The sequence below is a fragment of the Protopterus annectens genome, chromosome 5.part0 (genome assembly GCF_019279795.1).
Source record: "Protopterus annectens isolate FY-2018-M chromosome 5.part0, PAN1.0, whole genome shotgun sequence".
NCBI classification, from domain to species: domain Eukaryota; kingdom Metazoa; phylum Chordata; order Ceratodontiformes; family Protopteridae; genus Protopterus; species Protopterus annectens.
The window spans coordinates 1,846,539,552-1,846,566,257 of NC_056735.1; the positions used below are offsets into that span (position 1 = coordinate 1,846,539,552).

Sequence of the window (26,706 nt, forward strand, 5' to 3'; positions counted from 1 at the left end):
CCTAGCCAGGCCAAGGCTTTTGATACAATACCTCATTCAGGCATTATACATATGCTCACTAATTTAGGTATAAACCTTTTTATCACCCACTGGATAGCCAAATGGCTCACTGATAGAACCAAGGAGGTCAAAATAGGTGAGGCCTGCTCCACCAAGAGGCCAGTCACTAGCAGAATCCCCAGGGCTCAGTACTGGCCCTGCTCATTTTTGTTATCTATTTCTCTGAAATAAATGCAAATGATGACGATTTATGGCTGACTAAGTTTGCAGATGATTGCAGGCTGGGGTTTATCACTGACTCCCCTGCAGATACTAACATTCTTCAAGAGGGTCTATCTCTGACTAACAAATGGTACTAAAGCCATGGTCTTAAACTCAATGCTAAGAAATGCATAATTGTATAATTTGGGAAGTCAACCACCCTGACTAATTACCATGGTGATAATGTGCCGTAAGAGTTGTTCCAGTGGTCACGGATTTGGGTATGCACATAGACAATAGCCTTACCCTTAACCACCACATGGCCACAGTGGTGAGGAAATCCTTTTATGCTGCTAACTTATAAGTAAGGGCATGGCATATGGGTCCATCAGACCAATCATAGAGTTCAGTGCTCCCTTCTGTATGTACCTGACCAGGCATATGAAGCAACTAGAGTGACCTGAGAGGTTCCTTACCAAAAGAATACAAGGCATAGCAAACCTGCCTTATGTAGATTGCCTTAAAGCCCTTTCCCTCTACTGAGTCTCCTATAGGTTGCTGAGGGGGTGAACTGTGCTTGGCTTACAAGGCATCCACAAACCCCATACCTATGAATCTCCTGCATATTCATAAGCCAAACGGTACCGGAAATACAAGGTCTAGGGACCTGAATTTTGTCTGTGAATTAAACAAAGTATGTTGGAGAGACACATATTTGTCCCAGAGACTGCCCCTCTTGTGGAATAGGCTTCCCATTCATGAGAAGCTGAGTTTGTCTATTACCCAGTTTAAACACAACTTAGACCAGTGGATGGGGAATAGGAAATATACACTGGGGCTGGCATCCATGTCCCTTATGGACAGAGGTAGCTTATAAATGCCAGGCCCTCAATGTCCTATTTGGATACAGGATATCATTATTCTTTAGGGAAAACTTGGCTTGCCTTAGAAAGGCTCTCAGGGCCATTAGTCTAGTAAGAATTTGTGATTCTAAGAATTTATTAATTTTTTGCTGCCCCTCACATATGCCAATAGAAATTCTAACCATTCAATGGTACTTCAGTGACCAGACTTTTTTCTGTTGTTATATACTCAATTTACAATGGGCACACTGGTTGGGCTGTCCGTTCAGCATGCTTATTTTTGAATAGTAATGAGTCGTTATTGTATAATTGTTTATTTTTATTGCTGTTTCTTTGTCATAGTAATACCATATTCTAAATGTATTTTGCATTATTAGTGTATTTTGTTTCATTTTTAATTTTTGACACTTTTTCCTTTGTTCCGATAAGTTGAATTTTTTAATTTGTAAGCATAATTATTCTTAGTTTTTCTTATTGTTTTAAGATTTTAATTGATAAATATATGTGTTTTAACTTGATTTAAGTTGGAGGTACTAAGCTTGTTGATTAATATTATGTATTTTAGATTCTTGCATGTTTGATTAGTTTATTGTGTTTGCAATTGAAGCGAATGTGAAAGACTGTCCAATTTTTTGTACTTTGTGCACTATATTGGTTTTTATTTTTGTTTTGAAGTTGACTTTAGTGTTTCTGGGTATATTGTATGTTTAAGTTATGTTTCTTTTGGGGTGTTTTATTTTGACTTAATATTTTTTCATTAAAGGCTAATGGACATGCATTTCTCTGTTGGGATGCTGTAATCAAACTGTATATTTTTAGATGGTGTAAGAAACACATTTTTGAAATGTTCCTAGCCTTTGTGGGAATCTAACACACACACACACACACACACACACACACACATATATATATATATATATATATATATATATATATATATATACATACATGTATGTATATACATATATACACACATACATATATATGGCTCCCCTGTGCTTGGCCGAACATACGTTTGTTCAACAAATGCAGGGGTGTGATTTAATGTAGATGGAATGGATGACCGGGCAGTGCCTATGTCGATAGTATGGAATGTCGATACAGGTAGGTGGGGTTGGGTGAAACTGCATGTGTGTGTGTCACTATATTTCTGACTGAATCTAAGGGAATCACTGTGCCCTAATTACTTACTTAATAGAGCAAGGCAGATGATATGGTGAATGGTTCTTCTTCTCATCAGGCTCAAGACAGAATAAAGAATGCTCTGTCTCACTAAGAGACTTCTCAAAATATTATCTAAAATATTACCTCTGGGATAGCTTGCAGAATTACATCACTACTGGTTATCTGACCCCTAGTTCCAGTGCAAACCCCCATTGCTGGAAGCTAGCAGGACTTTGCACCTACCTGTAAAAATACACACAGAACGGGTTTTGCTCAGATCTCTGGCAGGTGCTGGAAGTCATAAAACAACTGCATTCCTCCATACTTCCAGAGTAGTAATTAGCTCACCCCAAAGACAATACAGAAAGCTTCCTACTACAGACTTAGTACAGACTCGGTGTCTCTGGTTGCCTTGAAACCTGAGAGATAGCATCTTTATGGCCTAGTCTATAAAGTGATTTAATTTCAGATATTTTTTAAAGTTTGCCAGACTGAGGTTAAGCTCCTGCCTCCAATTTCTTCTTTTAAAACATACACATTTAAACAAATACAATAGTGCATATACATTTCTGTTCTCTATCCAGGAGGGAATTGTGAGATACCAACTTTTAAATGCAAACTGAAGAACAGATAAAATATGATCATGAAACACAACATAAACATAAGAACAATAGTGTTTTATTTATATTAATATATGAACTTGCATCAAACTTTGAACTTGTGCAAACTGCAAAACTAAAATACAGTGTTCTTTTATAAAAGTAAAATTAATTGCTTCTGCTTCAGCCTTCTACATCTAACTTATATACAACAACTACAAAGTCAGACAGTATTGGGGAAGGGAGAAACATTGACACCATTGTGCACTGCTTTGGGAATCACTTATTTCATTCTAACATGAGCAACAAAGTGGTTTCTACTTTTACCACATTGAGTACACAACATGGGGAAACCTCCTGCAGTCCCCCTTCCTTCTCCATTCCCTCCTCTGTGTGTACCACTTACTGCATGCTTCTCAACATCAAATTCCTGTTAATTGCAGTGCTTATTATCTAGGCAGCCTTACAAACTGAATGTAGTAACCCTCCCATCAAAAAATACAAAACTACATGAAAGTATACATGAGCGGATCAGTACTTGGGCTGCCCTAACAGCTGCCATTGTGACACAAGAACAGGACTAGCAGCATGGATGACAACCTCTCCTCTGGATAACTATGACATACAAAACTAATTGCCAAAAACATGCACCTCCCCTAACATATTTATCTCATGGAGAATGGCGATGTGGCGTACAGGCAATTAATGTAGGGGAGAGGGGCCACACTTGTTTAAAGGTGGCAAAGAGTTGACAAAAAAGGGGAAAAATGGAACACCGTCTTGTTGCCTTACAGAAACATTGCAACTGCAGAAACTCTACACTAAAATTACTCAAATTATGTAAAATCAATGAGACAATTTTCCAGAAATCCAGCATAATGCACTAAAAAGATAACTACCATTGAAATGTCAAGCGACATGAATGCAACTAACTAAAACCATATTTTAACAGTGTCAAGGACAACTGTCCTCTGTTTACTTCAGTTCAAGCAAAATCCACAAACCCTCGCTGCCAGAGATACAACAAAGGGCCACTTTTTGCCTTTTTGCTCATCACTTTATGTGGTAACAATCGTATTCCTGTCATTTCAAGCTTTGGGAGGCAGTAAAAATCAAAATGCCTTTTTTTGCAATTCAGGCAGCAAACAGGGGAGGTCAATAAAAATAGGTTGCACGTTTTTTTAGCAATATATCCTCTACACCTTAGGTAGACAGTTTGTAGCACTTGTCTAAAGTCTGCATGTCATAGAATTTCAGGTAAAAGATAAGGTTTTAGTTTGCCAACTGTACATATCTCTGCCTTTTGATTTCAGGTATGGAATGCATTAGGCAGTATGTAATATCTGACACAGACTGATCTAGCCTTGCACCCTTATGGACAGCTGCTAAAAATGCTTTCAGATGAGTTATTGATTTTATCTGCTAGACATAGGAACTGCTAATTTCAGAGGTGGCTTCTGTCTCCTTTTCAATGTCTTGCAGTATATCTTATTGACAGGGAAGTATTTTAAGTCAAAGCTTGTATTTCTAAGTTCACACAACAAATACTTTTGAATCTAAAAGTATCACAGCAGACAGTTCAGTAAGTATGAAACCTATAATCACAAAGATAGTCCCACATACAAAGAGATTTGCGTTGTTAAAACAAGTACCTTTATAATAAGATGACCGTGAATGTGAAATCACAATTCAGTTTTATAACCAAGAAGAGAAGCAGAAAGTACATGAATTTTATACAGCTATCTCATTGTGCCCTGATGCCTGCATTTTTTCTTGTTGCTCAATAATATCAGTTAACAGGTGATCTTTGGTGTCATGGATAAGGCAGCATAACCAGTGAAGCAAAGACAATTAAACTTGACAACAGTACAAGACTTATTTAATAAACATCATAGTGAACAAGAGTGGATTGCTTAGCTATTCCAATGATTTATATTGTACTAAAAAAGCAATAATCGTTACAAAAACAACCAGGCCATCAGTCTTCTTTACAATTACTGTAACAACTAAGAATGTACAACACATCACTTGTCTATGTCATTTATATTGTACAGATGTCTAAAGCAAGTGTTTATTAACATGGTTGCAATATTATACAATTTGTTGTCTTACAAGACTTCTGTATTAAAATGAAATTAACATTACAGGGCGATTCCCGATTCAAACAAATAAAACCAAAATGTAGTCTTTGACAACATTAACTTAAAGAGGCTAACGAGGCAGGAAGGGGGTGGGGAGAAGAAAACACAGAGACACAAACTCTCTCAACACTAGAAAAAGGTTCTGGTTTTCAAATTAACTTCCCACCTTACCGTCAAGAGTAGATTACAGCTGTCTGCAAGGAAAGACAAGTTTACTAGCACATGTCCACCTTACGTTTCAATAACAAGTTAGATACCAAAATCTCAAACAAAGTGAAAATGTAACAAACCAAACCATATCTTTACTTATAAATGACGGAACCCAGTTTTCTCAACAACAGGCCTCCTCGGTAATTAAAATATCACTAAAATTTTATCTCCAAAATACCGGCGTCCAGTCAGCTCTTTCCCATGTCACTTTGGACCGATTCAGAGTATTTATGACATATATACCTCAACTATTTAAACATTTCAAAAACATTAAACCTTACTCACTTCACTTCAGTTCTAATTCTTCTGATCCCTGCTCTGCTCCCGCTGTGAATAGTTTCCGTTGTAATTAACATAATGATAGAAGCAAACCCTTACAAAATAAACTCAGAATAACAGTAATAGAGGACAAAGACTTTAACTCCTTGTTTCCCCAGCCTCTTGCTTCTTTATCTCCTGGGTTGGCACCTTTTGAGAAAACGCTCCATTTGCTGACTGCTGTGCTGGCACTGCTGCTACTTAATTACATCCAGCAAGGCAAATGGCAATTCTGTTCTTGATTCCACCACATTCCATTGAGTGAATCCATCTGATTCCAAAGCCATCCAAAACTACTGTTGCAACTTGCAAGTGCAATGACGTAACATACAGCCAGCTAGGTTAAGTAAAGAGGAAGTCCACACCCCCTTCAGCCTACAGCTGAATTCCGACAGGCTGGCAGCTGCCTCACAAAGCTGACGTCATTGCGCACACCTCTGCATGTGATGACGTCAGCATCAACTTTGCAAAAAAAAAAAAAAATACAAAAAAACCCATGGGAAATTCGGAAATTAAAGGGGCCACGTGGAAATTCGTGGCACCCCATTATTTTGCCCTCAAAACCAGTAAAAACCAAGGAATCTGGTATGGTTGAGAGGTATGACCAATACTGTTTTTCTGTAGATTATATCTTATTTACATGTTTAAGCTTTTTGGTTAGCAACATGCTTTACATTTTTCAGAATTCTTAATCTGTATAGGTCTGAGGAAGAGTTTTGCTTGAAAGTGATCATCTTTTATTTTATTTTTATGTGGGTACGTGGAATTTTAACATAATTAAAGTGTCACAGTGTATGATTAATTCCATGGTGGATGTGGCATTTTGTATATATATATATATATATATATATATATATATATATATATATATATGGGGCAAAGTCCCCCATTTGAGTGGTGTAGGGGTGCAGTCTCTGCAAAAATGCTCATCTTTTAGCTGCTTTGATTTCTTCTTTCAATACATTGTGATAGAATAAGCCACATTTATAATTAGTAATAATGGATGTTGTGTGTGTATATATCTGTGTACACGTGCATGTATGTGGATGTGTGATTCCCTCATTTGATATAACTCTATTACCTGTAGTTAAACAATCCACAGTCCACATACTTTGCACTATTTATTTCTTAATTAAATACAAGCCACTGGAGCTCACATTTCACAAGCTCCAGGCATAAACAAACAAACCAACACATAAACAAAAAACAAGCAAGCAAACAAATACATAAAGAGGAATAAATGACTGGATCTGAAATTAAGCAAGGACTACTGATAGCATGGTTCAGTTATTTACTTCAGCTGAATTATATGGTTTTCACTGAACTTGTAATTTTTTTTTACTTCTGCAGAGACATGTGGTCGCTTGGCTGTGTTCTGTACGAACTGTGCACTTTGAAGCACCCAGTAAGTGGTGGTATTTTACAATATAATATGCAAATTTCTCATGATCTTAACATTGTCTTTCTGACTTCTGGTATAGTCTGGTGACAGTGTGTTCTTTAAACAAACCACTTGCTTATTTTCTGTGTTTTCTTTTGGAGAGACATTTGGCGGCAAAAACAAGTGGGACAGCGGTGCTTTTTCTGATGCTTGCTTCAAATAAAATACCTAAAGAAATTCTAGAATGACATCTTTGGGATTGTGACTTTTGGAATGTCTGCTGGCGCTACATGGTATAGTACATGTGACTTCCTGAATGTCTTGCTAGAGCTGTCTGATACAGTACATAAAAAAAACAGATGAATAAACACATTGGAAGTCTTTTTACTGCACTGTAACTTATTCAGACTTTCACTGAGATGCCTTTAGGATATTGAATGTAGCAATTCACTCATATATTATTTGAATAGTTTTCTTTAATGAGCTAAACTAAGTAGAATTGAGGCAGTTTGTCTGAACTACTTTAACAAAGTGCCCTGAAGAACTAATGTGCTGTAGGTGATGAAACACATGGTGGTAGCCGACCTAGAATGTATTTGAATAAGTAATATGAAGCAAACATTCCTTAGTATTTAGTTAAGATACTGAATTGTCCATTGCTTCTAGATGTCAGGGATACTTTTTTATATTAGCAGGCAGTTTTATCTTCACAACTTTAGGAACTGCTGTCCTAAATTTGAACATTGTAAAGGTTTGCTTGTGCTCAGATTTTCTGAAATCCTGGAATCTCTGTGTGATGAATATTGCTGAGCTGCATATTTCAGTATCTAATGTATTTTCCAACAACACATAGACATTTGGCTTCAGCATTTTGATATACTTAAAAAAATAATTGATCCATGATCACTTTTTTAAAGATTCACAGGACATTGCATAAGTGATTTCAGAGGAAGTTTAAATAAGTAGGAATCCATTTCATTCACAGCTGCTTTGGCTTTGTATATCCTTTCATAGGTTCATAGGTTCATAGGTTCATACTAGGCTATCTGCCCTAGGGCATTTATAAGCCTAGCCAGAGTGTGTGTGGCTTTCACCACCCCTGAGAATACTACGCCCTTTTAGGGTTTAGTTTACTGTGCCTCTGTCTAGTAGTGACACAGAGATGACCCCCAGGGTAAACCTACGATCTCCCATCCACTCGTCGAGATTTCTCTTGAATAGAGTTAGTGAGGGGCTCTGCCTAACATGGATTGGGATTCTGTTCCAGAGTGTAGGGAGCCTCTGGGTTATGAATCCGTCCCTCCAGCACGTCCTATTTATTTCTGTGTTGAGGTTTAAGTCTCTTGCTCTCGTGGCTCTGATGGATTTGGATTTTCTGAGGTGGAGCATGTCCATTAATTCCGGATTGGACATGGCCTTGTCAGGCACAGATCACCTCTGAGTAGGCGGTATGCGACTGAATAGAGCTGGAGTTTTTGCAGTCGGGCAGCATATGACATATGTTTAAGACCCTTTATCCTCTTGGTGAGGAACTTTTGGGGTCTTTCCAACTGCTGCAGGTGTCGGGTAAGATACATCCCAAATGGGGCATTGTACTCAATCATTGGCTTGATAAGAGAAGAGTACAGGGGCACAATGACCTCTCTTGATCTAGATGTGAAACCCTTCATGATAAGGTGGGCAATATAGAAGGTCTTCCTAACCACTTTGGCAATGTGAGTGTCAAATGAAAGGTTACTGTCAACCTGGGTCCCTAGGTCCCTGATTACCTCTTCTGTACTTAATGGATTACCACCTATGTGGTAATTTGTGGTTACCTTGTTTTTCCCAAAGGGTATGACTATACATTTTTTGGCGTTCAGCTTAAGGCCATGGCTCTGGCACCAATTGTCCATTTCTATGAGACCTTTCTGAAGGATGTTTGTGTCCGCTGGAGTATCAATTATGGCGCCCAGTTTGCAGTCATCTGCGAATTTTGTCAGCCACAAGCCTCCTATGTTTGCCTGTACCTCGGAAAAATAAATGCCGAACAAGAGGGGTCCCAGGACTGAGCCCTGTGGGACACTGCTTGTGACTGGCTTAGAGTGTGACATAGCTCCAGCAACTCTGACCCTGTGGGTTCTGTCCTTGAGCCAGTTTGCAACCCATCTTGTGACATATGGGTTTACATTTAAGCTGGTGGGTTTGTCTATGATGCCCGAGTGGGGTATTGTGTCAAAGGCTTTTGCAAGGTCAAGGTAGGCTGTGTGAACTGCCTTACCCTCATCAATGGCCTTGGTGACTGTTTCAAAAAAGTCGACCAAGTTCAAAAGGCAGGATCTGCCCTTGACAAAGCCAAATTGGGTAGGATCCAATGTCTGTAGGTCCCCAATGTCTTTGTTTATGAGTTCCATAATGATCCTCTCCATAGCTTTGCACACCAGGCTCGTCAAGCTTATGGGGCAGTAATTTCCAGGGTCCGTAGAAGCACCGCCTTTGTGAAGTGGGACCACTGTTGCCATACGCCACTCTTTGGGTACATATCCTGTAGTAAGGCTAAGATTAAACAGCAGCCTTATGTGTGGGTTTAGTTCCACTTGGAGTTCATGTAGCACACAGCCCGGGACACCGTCAGGTCCCATTGATGCTGTGTTTTTAGCTTTAGAGAGGGCGGCTATCAACTGGACATCTGAAATGTTAGGGAGGCTACACTCTGCTGGGATAGTTATTTCTCCTTTTGGGGGGAGAGGGAGGAGAAATTTGCACTGAACCTGTCTGCCAGAATGTTGGCAATGTCAGTGGGTTCAGTGTATTCTGTGTCATTTTGGACTAACTCTGAGCATATCTGGGAGTTTCCACCCAGGTTTCTAACATAGCTAAAGAAGGCCTTGTGATTGTCTTTGGTGTCTTTTGCGATTTTTCTCTCAAAGTTGGCCTTGGATGATTTTATGAGTGATCGTAGTTTTTTGCTAGTACTGATCAGAGATGCCTTCCCTTTTAGGGATTTTGCTCTGTCATGTAGTAGCTTCCTCCTCCTGTTGTAAAGTTTGTTTATGGCTGGGGTCCACCAGACTGGGTGCCTGCCTTTGGGGGAATGGGTCTTGGCTTTATTTGGGATTGCATGATCCATGCATTCTTGAAGGTGCCCGTAGAAGGCATTTGCAAAGGATTCAGCAGTGTGGGTTGTGGTTTCCACTGGCCCAGGGGCCTTGAAGGATACCACTTCAGTCTTAAGAAGTGTGAATTTGGCTTTTGAGAAGTTCTTCACTGTGGTCTTTTGTGCATGGGGTGGGGGCGGGATGTGGATTTCCAGTGAGATTAATTTATGGTCTGATCTTACCAAAGAGGGATATACTTCCGGTGTGGAGCATTTTGTCCCCATGTTTGTGATGATCAGGTCTAGTATATTGTCTCCTCTTGTGGGAATGGTGACTAGTTGTTCCATTGCATTTGAGTTTATGAATTCTAGGAATCTTTGGGCTAGGGTGTTGGGGCTAGAGTAATGTTCCCAGTCTATGTTTGGGTAGTTGAAGTCTCCCAATATGATGGTATTTGGAGTGGCATTCATACTCTCCAGTGTCTTCAGGAAGGCTGTGTGGGGTTCCTGAGTTTGAGAGTGTGGTCTGTAGCATGCTACAAACTGTAAGGCAGTTTTGCCTATGGTTAGTTGCACCTGGATGGTCTCCGATGCTTCGTGCGTTGCCACTAACCTGGAGGTGTGGGTATCTTTGATGAATATGGATACTCCCCCTCCTTTTGTGGTTTGGCCCAAGTTTTGGGGCCGGAAAGCATGATATGAGGTAAAACCTGATAGTGCTGGGGTGCTCTCAGGAGCCTTGAACCAGGTTTCAGTCACTGCACAGACATCGATGTTCTCCATACTGAGGAGGGCTTCGAGGGCATGCATCTTGAGGTTTAGACTTCTGGCATTGAGCAGCATTACCCTTAGTTTTTCCACTTGTGTTTTCTAGGGAGGTAGGTTTGTCATTTGAGCCTTGCCTAAAAAAGGCACTATGGGGGTGGCAAGAGCCTTGGCCAACATCCGGAAGCCCAGGGGTGACAGGTGCAAGCCATCCCTTGCGAAGCAGCGTGGCTTGTCAAGCATGTCATCCCAAGCAGATAGACATTGGATCCCCTTAGAATGACACCAGTAATTAAGCCAATTGTTAAAACTGATCATTTTGTCTTTGTACTGTGGCATCATTCTTGGTGAGGGTAAGATGCTGCTCAGGGTCAGGGTCATACCGGCCTGGGCTACATAACCAGAGAGCTCCTCTAGGTCTCTTTTCATGTAGTCCAGGGAGGTACATCTCAGGTCGTTCACACCGGCATGTACAATAACTGAGTCATATTTGTACTTGCTGTTGAGTGACCTGAGTGCTTGTGTTATGTGGCGGATTCTAGCTCCCGACAGGCAGCTTACTGTGACCTTTTCCTTGTTCAGTCTGGTGAGTGGGACGTCAGTGTGTCTGACTATGGAGTTACCTATTACAAGCGTGTCTGGCATGTTGTTTGGCCTTAAGGGCTGTGACTGTTTAGCACACTGACTTTGTGAACTATGTGTTGCATGTGCAATGTCTTGAGGTGGCGGTTGCTTGGGTGTCTGCTTTGGAGGCCTCTGTTGTTTTGGTAGATTTTTTATCAGTGCCTCCGAGTATGTTTTTGTGTGTTTATGTGTTTGGTTTGCAGTTGTGATAGTTCTATGTGAGACTGGATTTGTGGTGTGCGTGGTTACCTTCTCCTCCTGACTGGTCTTGCCAGTACTGTATTGAGAGAGCTCAGCCTCCAGTTTGGCTATATAGTTGCATCTCTCGCATATATTTGTATTTGTTGGGAGGAGGAGAGGGTTGTCTGTGTACATGAGGCAATTGTAACATTGCCTCAAGATTCCCGGATTCACCAGCTGAACAGGAGAGGATGCCAGCAACTGACCCTTCAACATGCTAGAAATAGTGAAAAAGATTGCTGTGTAACCGAGTCAGAAAGGACCTATAGGGAAAAGGATACTCAAGGGAATTTAGGTGAATGAAGTACTTTCTTTTGTTTAAAAGTGCTTCATCTGTATAAAAAATGCTTTAGGAGCAAGTGCTGAGCTTTTCAGCATTATGATTCCCTTCCCTTTGAGTTTCATTAATGGAGAACTAAATTATAGCAATGTCTGGATTAAAGAACCTTAAGGCATCCTGAAAAGTGCAGCAAAGAACTGATGACTGTTTATATGCTTTTAGAAAATGTATTAGATACTGACATATGTGGCTTAAGAAGACATTGCACATAAATTAACTTCTGCTACAAAGTGAAATAGTTAATCACCTGCCACTATAAAAGGCCTGGTCTGTCAATTTTATGGATAATTTAATTAAAAAGGAGCAAGCAAATGAAAATAACATATCTGAAACTTACGCCTACTAAAGGGGAGAAGGAATTATGTTTTCCATACTAATAGAGCTATGCCCCAAAACAGGCCCAGATGGATGCACTGCTTCTGTGGGCCCTTCCACAAATGCCTAAAAACTGAAGTTTATGGATGCTGAAATTGAGGTGGTACTATGGGCTCTCCATCTCCATTTTACATGTATTTTGCTTTCCATTCTATCAGCCAGCCCTTCTCTCACTGTGTCTGGGGTGAAAGTTATGATATGGTCCATTGCTGGGCAACAGGTATGATCTGTGCTCCCATCCACAAAGCAGAAGCCCCAGCATGGGAAAGAGGGTGACAAGAGGTGGTCCATCTAAGAATACATCCTTTATGGAGATGTAGGAGCTCCTGGCCTCAGTTAAAAGCAGTACCATCTCCACAGAGTGCCACAGAAAAGCTGTCAGCAGCCTGCTGTCTCTTTAGTAGTGCCACAGTGAGCTCAGCCTCCCTTTGTCTGACATGGTCATCCTCTGTTGCTAGCTTCTCTTCTGACATCTCATCTGTTTCTTCTACCGCTGCCTGTGATGCTGGGAAATACTGGCCCTACAAGAGGCCACCCTGCTGTAACGGCTTCCTAACTATAATACTGTGTAATACAGCACACACACTGATTATTTTGGCACTCATGGCATGGTCATACTGCAGTGCACCATTGGATGTATCCATACAGTGAAAGCATGACTTCAGCAGCACAAACATATACTCTGTAACATTTCTGGCTTTTGATAGTGCATGATTCTACCCATGGTCAGTTTGATTATATGACTTTCTAACTGGTGTAATGAACCAGGGATCCATGTTATATCCAGCATCACCCCCATAATGCAACAGTGGGAAGTCATGCCTCACAAACTGTTGATAAAGGTCACATGTGCCATATGTAGGAGTTGTGAAAACTGCCTGGGTAACTTGCGCACCCATTTTTGATAATGCCCTGTATGTTACAGATCACCTGGCAGCTGACTGAGTGATACCTTTTATGGTTCACATACTTCCTTTCCCAATTCATCAGGTGGGGTTTTTATTTCTCTGTGAGTAAAATCTTTGGCCTCTAATATCTTAGGGAAATGGGTTATATTGCAGAAGTCCCGCATTGTGTTGCCTTTCTTTTCTGGGGTACATATGAACCATATATACTTCCCCATGTTCTGAAGCATGACATCAAAAAACTGATGGAGTATTCTCATGGCATATACCTGAGATACCCCCCAGTGTGCCCCAATAAGTCACTAAAAGGTTCCTGTAGCTATTATACAGGAAGCCACATATACCTTTCTATTCACAGAAATAGTTACTCCATGATTCCCATGGGACTGCAGACTAGACCTACACATGTCCACAATTTGCTGTATACTGTCCCTATCTACACAGTAATGGTTGATTGTGGCGGTGTCATGCACAGCATGAAATGTTAAGCAAGGTTTGATGACCCTGGGGGTGACATCATGTACTATTGGGCACAGTGGCTGCAAACAAAGCTGGTTCATTGTCAAATGGAGCTCAGGGACAGGATAATGGATCATGGCAACCCCCTTCCAGTGTCCCATTACTTATCTGTCTTTCATCATTTAACATAAACACTGTTCAAACCAGTCAGTGTGCATGCTGATTTCTTATTTGCTTTTACAATGATTGAAGATATTTACATTTAATTTAAAACTTTTATTTCACATTTTATTTCACAAACACTGATGGCCATTTGCTAAGCAAAACAAAACAATCTCACAACTAAAACAGACTTAGCATGAGCAACAATAAACATATTTGTCCTTGAAACTCACATTCATTGAAAGAGAATCTGGCCACTGTGGATTAAGTTTACTTTGAGCCTTAGGCTGTTTTCAAACCATGAGCTCCCTGCACACATTTTTTAAGATAATACGTAACTGCATGTGTTCTTTGATTCACCTTCCTAATTGTATGGAATCATATTCCTTGTTCTTTACAGCAACATTTGTTAGGGTGTGTTTTAAATTTTACATTTGAGCATTTTTCCCAGTATGCAGGAAAACAAAATGTATAAACCAGTAATGACAAAACTACACATTTTAGAACATTTCAACCATAAATGTCACTCAAACTGCTGCCATTATATTCTACTAATATTAGTCTATATGCACATTCTCTGCAGAAATAAAAGTCATCTGAATAATTCTACATTAAAGAGAACCGTTTCTAATGCAGAGGTTGCTGCTGGAAAACAACTTTGCAGTTCAGTGGTTTATGTACAAATTCAGTGCCTGCCACCCATGAATGATAATTTGTTTATGTTACATTAATAAAAAATGGTGTACTTGTGATATGTCCATAATATTTCCTGAACGAGAAAAAGCTACGCAATAGGAAATGGCTGGCAAATGACAACAGGTTCATAACTAGACATGTTGTCCTGGGGACCATTAAAGATCCTAGTCCAAATTTCCAATTGCTCCAAAGCACTGTCTGGTTAAGTGACATACTCAGCTTCCTACAGTAGGTAAGTGAAGGTGGAAAGATTCAAATCATGCACCTTTTCTACAGAAAGCAGCAAGTTAACAAGTTGGAACTTTAGTGCTCTGAGCTAGCTGCCAGAGTAACAGTTTTAAATAAATACTTAAATCATTTACAATCTGATATTGTAGAGAAGACTGTATCACAGTAATATGCGACAATAACTACATAATGGACTGTTCGGATTATAACGTCAAATAATGCAGTCTGTATGATCTGACAAATATCAGCCCCTCTGCATTAGTTGGTAAAGAAGGTACTGTAAAAATATATTACAAAATGCAACATATTTAGACTATATTATATGATCTAGGCCTATTAATAAATTAAGTGTAATGAATAAATAAATAAAAGAATTTAATAAAAAATAAATGTTGCAGCAGCGTTGCTCAACAATCCACAAGTCATATAAAAATCAAATGTATTACTGCATATGTTGTTTTTTTTTGGGGGGGGGTGGCTTGCATTGCATCTACATCTCTTATTTGACTTTACTATGTATTTTCTGTCATCAAGAATAGCTATTCCATCTGACATCATCCAATACAGGTATGCCCTACTTGAAGGGATAATTATGCTGTATTGTTGCAGCATACACCTCCAGAGTCAACAGAGCTAGATTTTGGAAAAAAGGGGCCCTATACATGGCAATAAATCAGGCTGTGCCAGTCTTACCAATATCCCATTACTTGGATGTCCCTAAACAATTACCTTAAACACTATTCAAACCTGCTGGTGTAATATTTTTTTTTATTTACTTTTACAGTTATCACATAGATTTTGAGTTTATTTAAAACTTTTATTTCAAATGTTACAGAGAAAACACTGACAACTATTTTCTAAACAAAACACTCTCACACTGAAAACAGACAATGTGAGAAACACTAAACTACTTTTCCTTTGAAACTCACAATCTGATGTTGTTAATCTTCATTCCATTCATCACTGATGAGCACAGGTTCTAAGCCCTCATACCAAAGCTCGTGCCAGCCAAAAACTCTTGAGCTAAGATTTTACCCATAATCCCCTTCTCCCTGTTACCTCAGATCTCGTTTGCCATGTTGATGTAAAGCCGCGTTCAAGCCAGCTGTCGGCTAAGTCAGTTATATTTGTTGGAATATTCAGAATTTTTGATATTACTGTTATACCTAGAGTCGAATTGTTTCTTCATCGTGTGTTACCTCTTTATCTATCCAATTTTTTTGAGGAGGGCGCCACAGCTTCAACTATTCATGTTTATTTAGCTGCCATTTCGAATTTTCATAATGGTTTTGGGGATTCCATTTTAATTTCTCATCGTCTGAGCAAAACCTTTTTGAAAGGAATCTATCATACCAGACCTCCACTTAAACAGCCCATTGAACCCTGGAGTCTCACACTTATCTTGCAATCCTTGACACAGTCTCCCTTAAAGCTGGCAGCCACCTGTGATATCAAGTTTCTCTCCTGGAAATCCCTGTTTCTGGTGGCTATTGCTCTGGCTAGATGTATTTATAAACTCCAAGCGTTTTTGGGGTTGCCACCTTTCTACTGTGCCATTTCCTGACAAACAAGCCACGCCCCATGCACAATCAAGCCACACCCATTCCCTTTAATAGCCACACCCCTTTACTCTAGCACCCTTCAGCATAAGTCTTTAATATCACATACAGTTACCAATAAGTAGAAAAATGTGCAACGACTCTAAAGTAAATTAAAAAAACTTTATTTAGCAATACTTCAAAGGTTCACTACATACTATAGTACATCACACACGCATGGGAAAACTAAGCCCAAGTCTCATATCACAGGTAGTTCTAAATGGAAATACAATTACTTAGATACAGTGGTGATGACAAGCTAGACAAAAGCTACATTTAAGCCTCACTATAGTACGAAGACTGTACACCCTAGAAAGACACCCTAGGAAGAAACATTGGTCAAGGTAAACATCACGGTGATGACAGACTAGAAGACAGTTCTACAGTCCAAGCATCCTATACAAATCATGTAGTCATTATATATTCACTGTAACATCAAACGAAGTAAGCTTTGGTATAGACGGTATACCCTAGAAAACACAGATAAACAGCGGTGATGACAAGCTAGACAAAAAGCTACATTTAAGCTTCACTATAATACTAAGACTGTACACCCTAGAAAGACACCCTAGGAAGAAACACAGGTCAAGGTAAACATCACGGTGATGACAGACTAGAAAAGACAGTTCTACAGTCCAAGGCAAGTATCTTATACAAATCATGAAGTCATTATATATTCACTGTAACCAAGTCCAAAATATTTAAAACATTGCAGTAAAAACAGCCTTGGTATATCCTAGAAAATGCAGATCAAGGTAAACATAGCAGTGATGACTAGAGAAATGATAGTTCTGCAATCATAGCAAGTACCCTATATAACTCCGTCAGTATACATTCACTATCAAAGTGCACCATGAAAAATAATAAAGTGCACCCACATGAAAAATAGTTACACTAACTGCAGTTAAAAACAGCCAAACAAACCCTTCCTATATATATATAATCTGCAGACAGTATACTAGAAACTACAGATAAAGAATAAAGTAGATGTGGTGATTACAAACTAGAAATTGTTCTAGTTAATAATCACCACATGTTGAACATCTAGATACAGTTACACACATCTTCTCACCATCAATGAATGAGATAGTGCCAGCACAGCTAGTGAATTAATATAAATTTAATATTTAAAAAATTCACTAGTAGCTGTGCTGGCTATATTTCATTCCCCTTGTCACACTAATCTTTGAAAATCTACCTTAATTCCAGTATTCATCCATTAAAAAATTCTACTTACCTCCAGAAAAGCAGCAGCAGGGCTCCTTAAACAAGCTCTCAGCCAGAAGAGAACAGGCAGCTAACAAAGGGCCAGCAAGCAGCAGGCAGGCAGGGGAACACAACACCACCAAGTCGGCCAGTCCACAGCACTTCTCCAGGGCAAGACTCCAGCAAGCAAGGCAAGCAGCAGGGCTAGGCAATCCTTCCAGGCAGCAGCAGCAGCAGCAAATGAAACCAGCACACCAGGCAATCCACAGCAAGAAGAAATTTCAGACCTTAAGTAGTAAGTACCCGTGCCGACCTTTTAGAGCAGAGTAAAGGTAAAGAGTAGCTAGCTGGAGCATATCCCATAATTTTCACGGGCTTCGCGGGATTGACTTTGCATGTAAGTGTTGATTGGCTGCTTGCTGCATGAGCTTCTTCTGCAGCAAGCAGTCAATCAACCGAGTCCAAGACGGCAATGTCATTTTTTTTTGCGAGCAGCTGGCTGTCGCCAAACTACTTACTATTTCCGGACTCCCAGAGCAAGAACCGAGAACCGAGTGCCCTATTGATTTCAAAACGGAGGGGTGGCAACGCTAAGCATTTTGTATCAAGCATCCCTATCTGATTTTTCACAAGGACAGAGTATCACTTCGGACCAGTCCTTCCTTCCTGCCCAAAGTAATTTCTGAGTTCTCCATTAATCAAACTATTGATTTGCCTGTGTTCTTCCATAATTTTTCCAAGGGAGAGTATTGTTTACATTAATTGGATGCTCACAGACAATTGAGGTTTTATTTAGACAGAACAAGGGCAATCAAGAAATCTGACCAGTTATTTATTTCCTTTTCTGATCCAAAAATGGGAAAGTCAGTCTCTAAAATGATTCTATCCAAATGGCTCAGAGATTGTATAATTTTCATCTATAACCTGGAAAGGAAATCTGTCCTGCCAAACATCAGGGCTTACTCCACCAGATCAATGGCAACTTCTGTGGCATTCTACTCCAGAGCTTCAATGGACGACATATGTGCAGCAGCTACGTGGGCTTCCCCCCCATACCTTTATCACTCATTACAAACTAGATCTGGTCTCCAGGGGAAGGGCGTCCTTTGGTTCAGTGGTACTCAGGAATGTTCTTTCTTAGGGCTACGCATGGATATAAGGTAGCTGGGGTCTCTGTCCCATCAATGATGAATGGAATGAAGATTAACAACATCAGATAAAGAAGTTATGTCTTACCATAATGTTCCATCTGTGTTGTTGATCTTCATCCATTCATCATGTGCCACCCTCCTTCCCCCCTCCATTTCCTGGACTAAGGCTTTTGCTCAAAGGCAGCCTCTGCTTTACTTGCTAGGGCAAACTCGATCTGCGGTAATAGGGAGAAGGGGGTTGGGGTAAAACCTTAGCTCGAGATTTTTTGGGTGGTGTGAGCTTTGGTATGAGGCCGACTCAATTCCAAGGGCTGGGAACCGAACCCATCAGTGATGAATGGATGAAGATGAACGACACAGATGGAACGTTATGGTAAGACATAACATCTTTTTTTAGTGAAAAATATACACGTCAACCCTTTAAACTGCAAGAGAGATGCTGGGATCATACTCAAATAGCATACTGTAAAATACTAATAAGTGTCTGTATGAAGTATGCAGGAATTCAGCAAAAAAATGTGTAATGCATTTGCTAACAGCTTGAGACTACCCAGTGGACAAGTGTCCATTTTTCAGGAGTAGCCCAGGAGCGCTGTCTGGTGAAGTAGTTTGGCAGAGTCACGCAGAAGACAAATGAAGGTTAAGGGAATCAAACCTGTACTACAGGAAGCAGTTCATAGCCTTACTCATTAGCTGGTGAAGCCCAAACACACTGCATTTCATACTTCTGTGCCTGCAAAAAAACAAGATAAATTAAAAATGTGTTCATAGCTGAAATATTAACAATAAACTCAGACGTCATGCTGTCCAGTTTATTCACAGCTAAATAATAAGCACACTGCCAACATTCAGCAAAACAAGGAATCCAACGATCACATCCGAATCAGTTCCTTACTTTACGCCATAAGTACTCTGATTCACAGCTAGTTACAGGTCTTGCAGTACAGGGCACCACTGAGAAGCCTAGCCCAAATTTCCATTTGCCCTAAAGTACTGTCTGGCTTATTGACTTGCTCAAGAACAGGGCATAAGTAAGAGGCAAAACCAGAGATATTCTGCAAAACTGTACAGATAAGAGCAGACAACTCTAAATCACTTAAAAAGTTAAGAGCAACAGGTTTTGCATCAGCATTATTTTATTGATTTACCCCTTGCTAACCATATTAGTTCCACTAGGCTAGAGGTGTCCTTTCAGGGGAGACCCAAGGTAGTATTTATGCTACTAGGGGGAATCTGACCAGAGAATCAGAAAACTTTCCTTACTCTTTTCAGCAGTTGCTTTCGGATCTTTTACATCTAGCTAAACTACCAGCAGCTCAAGTGGATGGGATCTTGGTTTAGCATCTCAACCAAAGAAAGACAACTCGGGCGTACAGCACCCCCCCATACTACACTGCAGTGCCAACAATCAATCTACCTAGGGTAGGAATAGAACCTACAGCCTTCTAAACCAAAAGCAAGTGTGCTACCTGTTTCACCACTGACACACTGATATGGACTATCAACCATTAAACTATGCACCTCTGACTGACACTGATAGACTAATCCTCAGTAAGTTGCAAAAAAAAGGGAAGATTGAGGCTCTTGACTTGTAGTAGTTAAGGTTCAAGGTTTAACTCTGAGCAAAGCCTAACCAGGGCATTTTACACACACACACACACACACACACACACACACCCTCATTGTCTTCTCCATTGCTTGGAAGGCAACACTGTCCTGTGCACTCTACACTCATTACTTGTTCTTTCGTCTTTGTTGTGCATTCCACAAACACCAACCCACTCACTCTCTACACTCAGTGAAGCAGCCACTGTACTGCTACTTGTCCCTGTTAATGCTGCTGCTCAAATCTGCTGTGCATGTTTTCCTGCATATGCGTGCTAATTCCTGAGAGGTGGGCAGCGCTTAGTGTCTTGTAGTTGCATCCTGTGCTGTGAGGATTTCTGGGTCTTTAAAAGATGTAGCTGCGGAACTTTCCTGGGGATAGCTATGAGAGAAAGAAATTTTTTTTTATTTTTTAAAGCAAAGTAGGCGAGCCCCAAGCCAGCAAGCCCTACACAATTGCCTAGGTAGCCTAGTTCTGGATCAATTTCTGGCTGCAATAAGAGCCTCTTGCAGGTATATATTTACAATAGCTGCAGTAGCCCCAAACATGTTCACTACTTTATTCTACCTGATCAGAGGCATATGGCCAAGTACAAATGTAATGTAGGTGCAACATTACTGCATGGTATATAAATGTTTCTAATGAACTCTGCCACCTTGTTTTGCCTGTGTCATACACTGTGCTTCATCATGCAGTCATTAGCATATAATTTTTGTGACTGTGTTATTTTAGCTGTTGATGTAATGTTGCTGAGTTTTCTGAATTGTGTACACCCAGTTTGTTGCTTAATGCAATGTGCTGAAGTTTTCTGAATATGGCTCATTCTATTCCTCCATTTAGAAGTGGCATTGGCCATGACAAACTCAATATTGCAGTGTCTGTGGAAGAAGAGACATAATCAGTCATAAAATTATGTAAAGAGTTGGATGAATGCAAAACAGAATATATTTAGGTCGCATTCCTTATTGCATTTCTTGTCAGATTGAGCAGAAGTTGCTCTTACACTGTTATCAAATTTGATAGAATGTTTTTAACATACCACTTGAATTCACTATTCAGTTTGAAAGTATTTTCATCCCTTTTGTATTTGTAATTTTTTATGCCTTTAGTTCAATATATTTAAGCCATTTTATATATAAATCTCAACTCTGATAAAGTAGCTTCATTAACAAAATTCATACCAGACTAAGTAGTCACTCACTTTTTTTGTGTGTGTTTGGATCTTACATTTATACAAATCCATTAGAGCATGCATAAATAAAACTGATGCTATGTGCTGTATTGAACACTGCTGTTTTATGAAAGCAGTGTTTGTGCTGCCTACTCCATATAAAATAAAATAAAAAAGTGTCTCTAATTCACCATGGAAGTAACTGGAATCACTTCTTACTTCACTCCTTTCCTCTCACTGTTGTGTATCCTCGCTTGGACATTTGGAAGCTGCATAATTCGATAGCCAAATTGCCCTGTTGCTCTGGTGCTGTAATCTGCTGTTATCTGAGGGGGGAGCATACCCCTTAAGATTTTGAAATCTTCTCTCTCACTTGGCCTCTGACTAGAGTGGCTCCTTTCTGAATACAGAGTTTTGGCTCAATAGCAACTGCAGTCTCACTTCGACAAAGGGATGGCAAGCCAGTATCAGGGAGTGCATCATTTGGGAAGGCAGACATTTCACAATTAACTGCTGTAAATGGATGAAGTGAAAGAAGTGCATGCAGAGCTGCTTAACTGGGGAATATGGAGAAGTAGAAAACTATTTAAGAATATCTTGCAGTAATCTGTTTTCTTTGTTTTCAGTTTGAGGCAAATAATTTACGACAATTAGTGCAGAAGATATGTCGAGGCCACTTTGCAGCACTAGGAGTGAAATATTCTTATGACTTAAAGATACTGATCGCACAACTATTTAAGATAAATTCTCGGGACCGCCCATCAATTAATTCAATCTTAAAGAAACCATTCCTTGAAAAAAGGATAGCAAAGTATCTGAGTCCAGAAGTGAGTTTCAGTTTTTTTTGTTTCTGTCTTCATCCGCTGCAGCTAAAAATTAATATAAAGTACTGATTATATTGTTCACTGTCATGCCTAATGAGTCTGCTTAAATATATTTTCATATTGAATATATTTTGTTTACAGATGATGAAAGAAGAATTTAGCCATACTGTTCTACATAGAAAGAAACCATTAATTCTGAAGCCCGCTGGCCGCCATGCTGTCATACAGACACCTGGTAATCACATTTATTTTTGCTATTTTTCCTTATTTCTTGGCCCTCCTCTTGCATCTATAATCTGGCAGATTGCTTTACTGGCTAATGAATGGATGAGTGCATGTGTGTGTGTGTGTGTGTGTGTGTGTGTGTGTTTGTGTGTGCGTGCACAGGTGGTCACAGTATGCTGGATATTGGTTTGTGACTCTGGATATTTCTTTGTTTGTGCATGTGCTTTTGGATCATGCATGCAGTTGTATGGGTGAATGTGTTGCTGAGTGTGTGAATGGGGGACTTGTTTGTGAATCAGTGGATGTATATGTGTGGGCATGTGTGCGTTTGCATATAGGTGAGAGCATTTGCTAATGTGATGCATGGGTTGCTAGGGAAAACACTACTTTAGTCAAGCTGACAGCACAGTACTAATTTTACAGACATGGGAATTAGCCATAAATTTGTTAACCAGATAACAAAAGTGTCCCTTTCCAGAGGCAACCCAGGAGCTCTGTCTGGCCACATGACTTGCTCAGAGTCACACAGTAGGCAAATGGAGGTAGAAGGAATCATACTTTGTACTCTTGACTAGATGTAGCACCTCATTAACATTTCAGAGCCTTTCTTTCTTGCTAACTTACCAACTCACATTGGGCACTTAGTAAGGACAGATAGGAATTCTCAGCATCAAAATGTACACATTTCAATAGATTTTATATTTATTATTTTACAGATAATGGTAGCAATACCTTTATTTTAATCTTACTGTTTTGCAAATGTTGCAATGAGTCATTTCAAATTACCATTAGGGTCTTTTAGTTCTGTGCTATTGCTTCAAGGTATACTTATAGAATTAGCAGGTCAAGACACATGGATGATCAGCCTTATTAAATACAATGCATGAACTAGTAGGCCTTATAGCAAGCAAGTACAGTATCCCAGTTATTCTCTTAACTGATAGAACAAACACTAAAAATATTTGAAAGTGTTGCTCTTTCTGAGAAAATATTTTTATGTTTCATTCTTATTTCATAAGAACAGATAGTAATGATGAAATTCAAGTATATGCATTTATCAGCCTGAAAAAAATGTGTGTTTTTTGGGAACTGAATGTCAAAAAGACAGACCACTCAGATAGCTATAGGACTGCTTGCGGTACCTAGTTGTGGAAGACAATATCTTTAAAACCATTTGAAATATTCTAGCAAAATTCTCAGAAAGATATTACTTTTTTAACCATTTATACTCACTGGCCACACAGTCTCTTTTTAGGAGAGGCATGAGAACAATATGTTGTTAAACAACTTCCTCAGCATCACACAGTAGGCTACTTGTGGCTGTGGGAATCAAACCTAGGACAACTGTAGACTCTAGGTTTAGTAGTGTATAGTCATAGACCTCTGCATTAAACTGCCAACTACATATTACATTTAGCCAGGGGCTTCAAATTTAATGGCATGCCCACAACTTTAGCATTATATAGCCTGCAAGTTGACATTTGGAAGGGGTTGTAAGCATAAATCTATTGGTGGAAAATCTTACTATTCAGGGTAACTATGTGAGATTTTCATGTCTGATGTGATGTCAGTAGATGTGCTACATTATTAAACTTGAACAGAAACCATGTATGATGTATGTGAAGTGTAAATCTCACAGACAGACAGATACACACAGTTTTACACATGCACGTTATTGCACTGTATTTTGCCTTATATATTTGGTTGCAGTGAGGCTACCTTAGATGCCAGCACACCTACATCATATCACAGATCATAGTATGTCTTTCACAGATTGTGCTCCTGAATGGTGCTGTGTTCATGCTAAACCTGGAAGACAGTAATACAACATGCAGTGCAGGCAAAATTGTATTCAGAACATATTTATACTTACAAAATGATTCATTGCCAAATTACTATTTCAAAGTGCTATTTGGCAAAATAACACATTGGCAAAATGACACTTTGCAGTCTGACACAGTAGCAAGTTATAAATTGTTAAAAGGAAACAATGTCATAATGCCACTCTTATAGAATTGCAACATTTACAAGGAAATCTGATAGCTAAATGTCACATTTTAAAATGGCACAATGGAAAAGAGAACTGGGCAAAAGGTTTATATATATATATATATATATATATATATATATATATATATATATATATATATATATGTGTGTGTGTGTGTGTGTGTATATGGGTCTACTTTGAAACATCTAAAACCCATAACATTGAATTTCATAACATCTAACATTACAGATCACAAGAAAATAACACCCCCTCCACATATAATGACACCAAACTACCAAACACACTTTGTGCTACGTTTCTGCAGGGGGGCAAGCCCCCCTGCACACCCCATAAATTAAATATACCAACTCCAAGATCGCACAACAGTTGGAATAAGTTAATTTCCTAACCCCACTGTATCAAGCCCCCCTGCAGAAACGTAGTAAAAAGTGTCTTTGGTAGTTTGGTGTCATTATATGTTGTTATATGTGGAGGGGATGTTATTTTCATGTGAGTTGTACTGTTAGATGTTATGAAATTCAATGTTATGGGTTTTAGATGCTTTGGGTTTTAGATGTTCTGGTCTCATCATCATCTTCTTTTGGCTGTTCCCATTTGGGATCATCACTGTGGCTCATCTGTTTCCATTTCTTCCTGTCCTCTCATCTTGCTCTGTCACACCAACCACCTGCATGTCCTCTCTCACCACATCCATAAACCTTACCTTAGGCCTTCCTCTTTTCCTGTTACCTGGTAGCTTCATCCTTAGCATCTTTTTCCCAATATACTCAGCATCTCTCCTCAGCACATGTCTAAACCAACGTAATCTTGCCTCTCTGGCTTTGTCTCCAAACCTTCCAACCTGGGCTGACCCTCTAATATACTTATTCCTAATCCTGTCCACCTTCGTTACACCCAGTGCAAATCTTAACATCTTTAACTCTGCCACATCAGCTCAAACTCCTGCCTTTTTGTCAATGCCACTGTGTCCAACCCATATAACATAGCTGGTCTCACTACCCTCTTGTAGACCTTCCCTTTTACTCTTACTGGTACTCATTTGTCACAAATCACTCCTGACACTCTTCTCCACCCACTCCATCCTGCATGTACTCTCTTCTTCACCTCTCTTACACACTCACCGTTACTCTGAACTATTGATCCCAAGTATTTACACTCCTCCACCTTCGCCACCTCTACTCCGTGCATCCTCACCGTTCCTTTATCCTTCATTCACACACATATATTCTGCCTTAGTCCTACTGACCTTCATTCCTCTTCTCTCTAGAGCATATCTCCATCTCTCCATGGTCTTTTCCAACTGTTCCCTACTCTCACTACAGATCACAATGTCATCTGCAAACATCATAGTCCACGGGGACTCCGGTCTGATCTCGTCTGTCAACCTGTCCATCACCATTGCAAATAAGAAAGGGCTCAGAGCTGATCCTTGATGTAACCCCACCTCCATCTTAAATGTTTCCATCACTCCCACTGCAAACCTCACCACTGTCACACTACTGACTTCCTCATACAATACCACAACTCCTCTCTAGGCACCCTGTCATATGCTTTCTCTAAGTCTGCAAAAACACAATGCAACTCCTTCTGACCTTCTCTGTACTTCTCCATCAACACTCACAGAGCAAACATTGCATCTGTAGTGCTCTTTCCTGGCATGAAACCATACTGCTGATCACTAACTATCACCTCCCTTCTTAACCTAGCTTCCACTACTTTTTCCCATAACTTCATGCTGTGACTAATCAATTTAATCCCACTGTAGTTACTACAGCTCTGCACATCACCCTTATTCATAAAAATCAGTACCAAAACACTTTTTCTCCATTCCTCAGGCATCCTCTCACTTTCCAAGATTTAATTAAACAATCTGGTTAAAAACTCCACTGCCATTTCACCTAAACACCTCTATGCTTCCACAAGTATGTCATCTGGACCAACAGCCTTTCCATTCTTCATCCTTTTCATAGCTATTCTTACTTCCTCCTTGCTAATCCATTGTACTTCATGATTCACTATCCCCACATCATCCAACCTTCTCTCCCTCTCATTCTCTTCATTCATCAACCCCTCAAAGTACTCTTTCAATCTCCTCAACACACTCTCCTCGCTTGTGAGTATGTTTCCCTCATTATCCTTTATCACCTTTACCTGCTGCACATCTTTC

The 26,706-nt window shown here is 39.7% G+C and overlaps 1 protein-coding gene across 4 annotated transcripts in view; it reads left to right on the top strand.

Moving 5' to 3' along the window:
* The window catches only part of LOC122801936 (serine/threonine-protein kinase Nek5-like), a 626,240-nt gene that overhangs the window by 270,181 nt on the left and 329,353 nt on the right, over window positions 1-26,706 (top strand). For all 4 annotated transcript variants that reach the window (XM_044071668.1, XM_044071669.1, XM_044071670.1 and 1 more), the window contains 3 exons: window positions 6,847-6,901; window positions 22,106-22,306; window positions 22,445-22,538. In XM_044071668.1, the coding sequence (XP_043927603.1) occupies window positions 6,847-6,901; window positions 22,106-22,306; window positions 22,445-22,538 (350 nt within the window). The remainder of the gene's footprint in view (window positions 1-6,846; window positions 6,902-22,105; window positions 22,307-22,444; window positions 22,539-26,706) is intronic.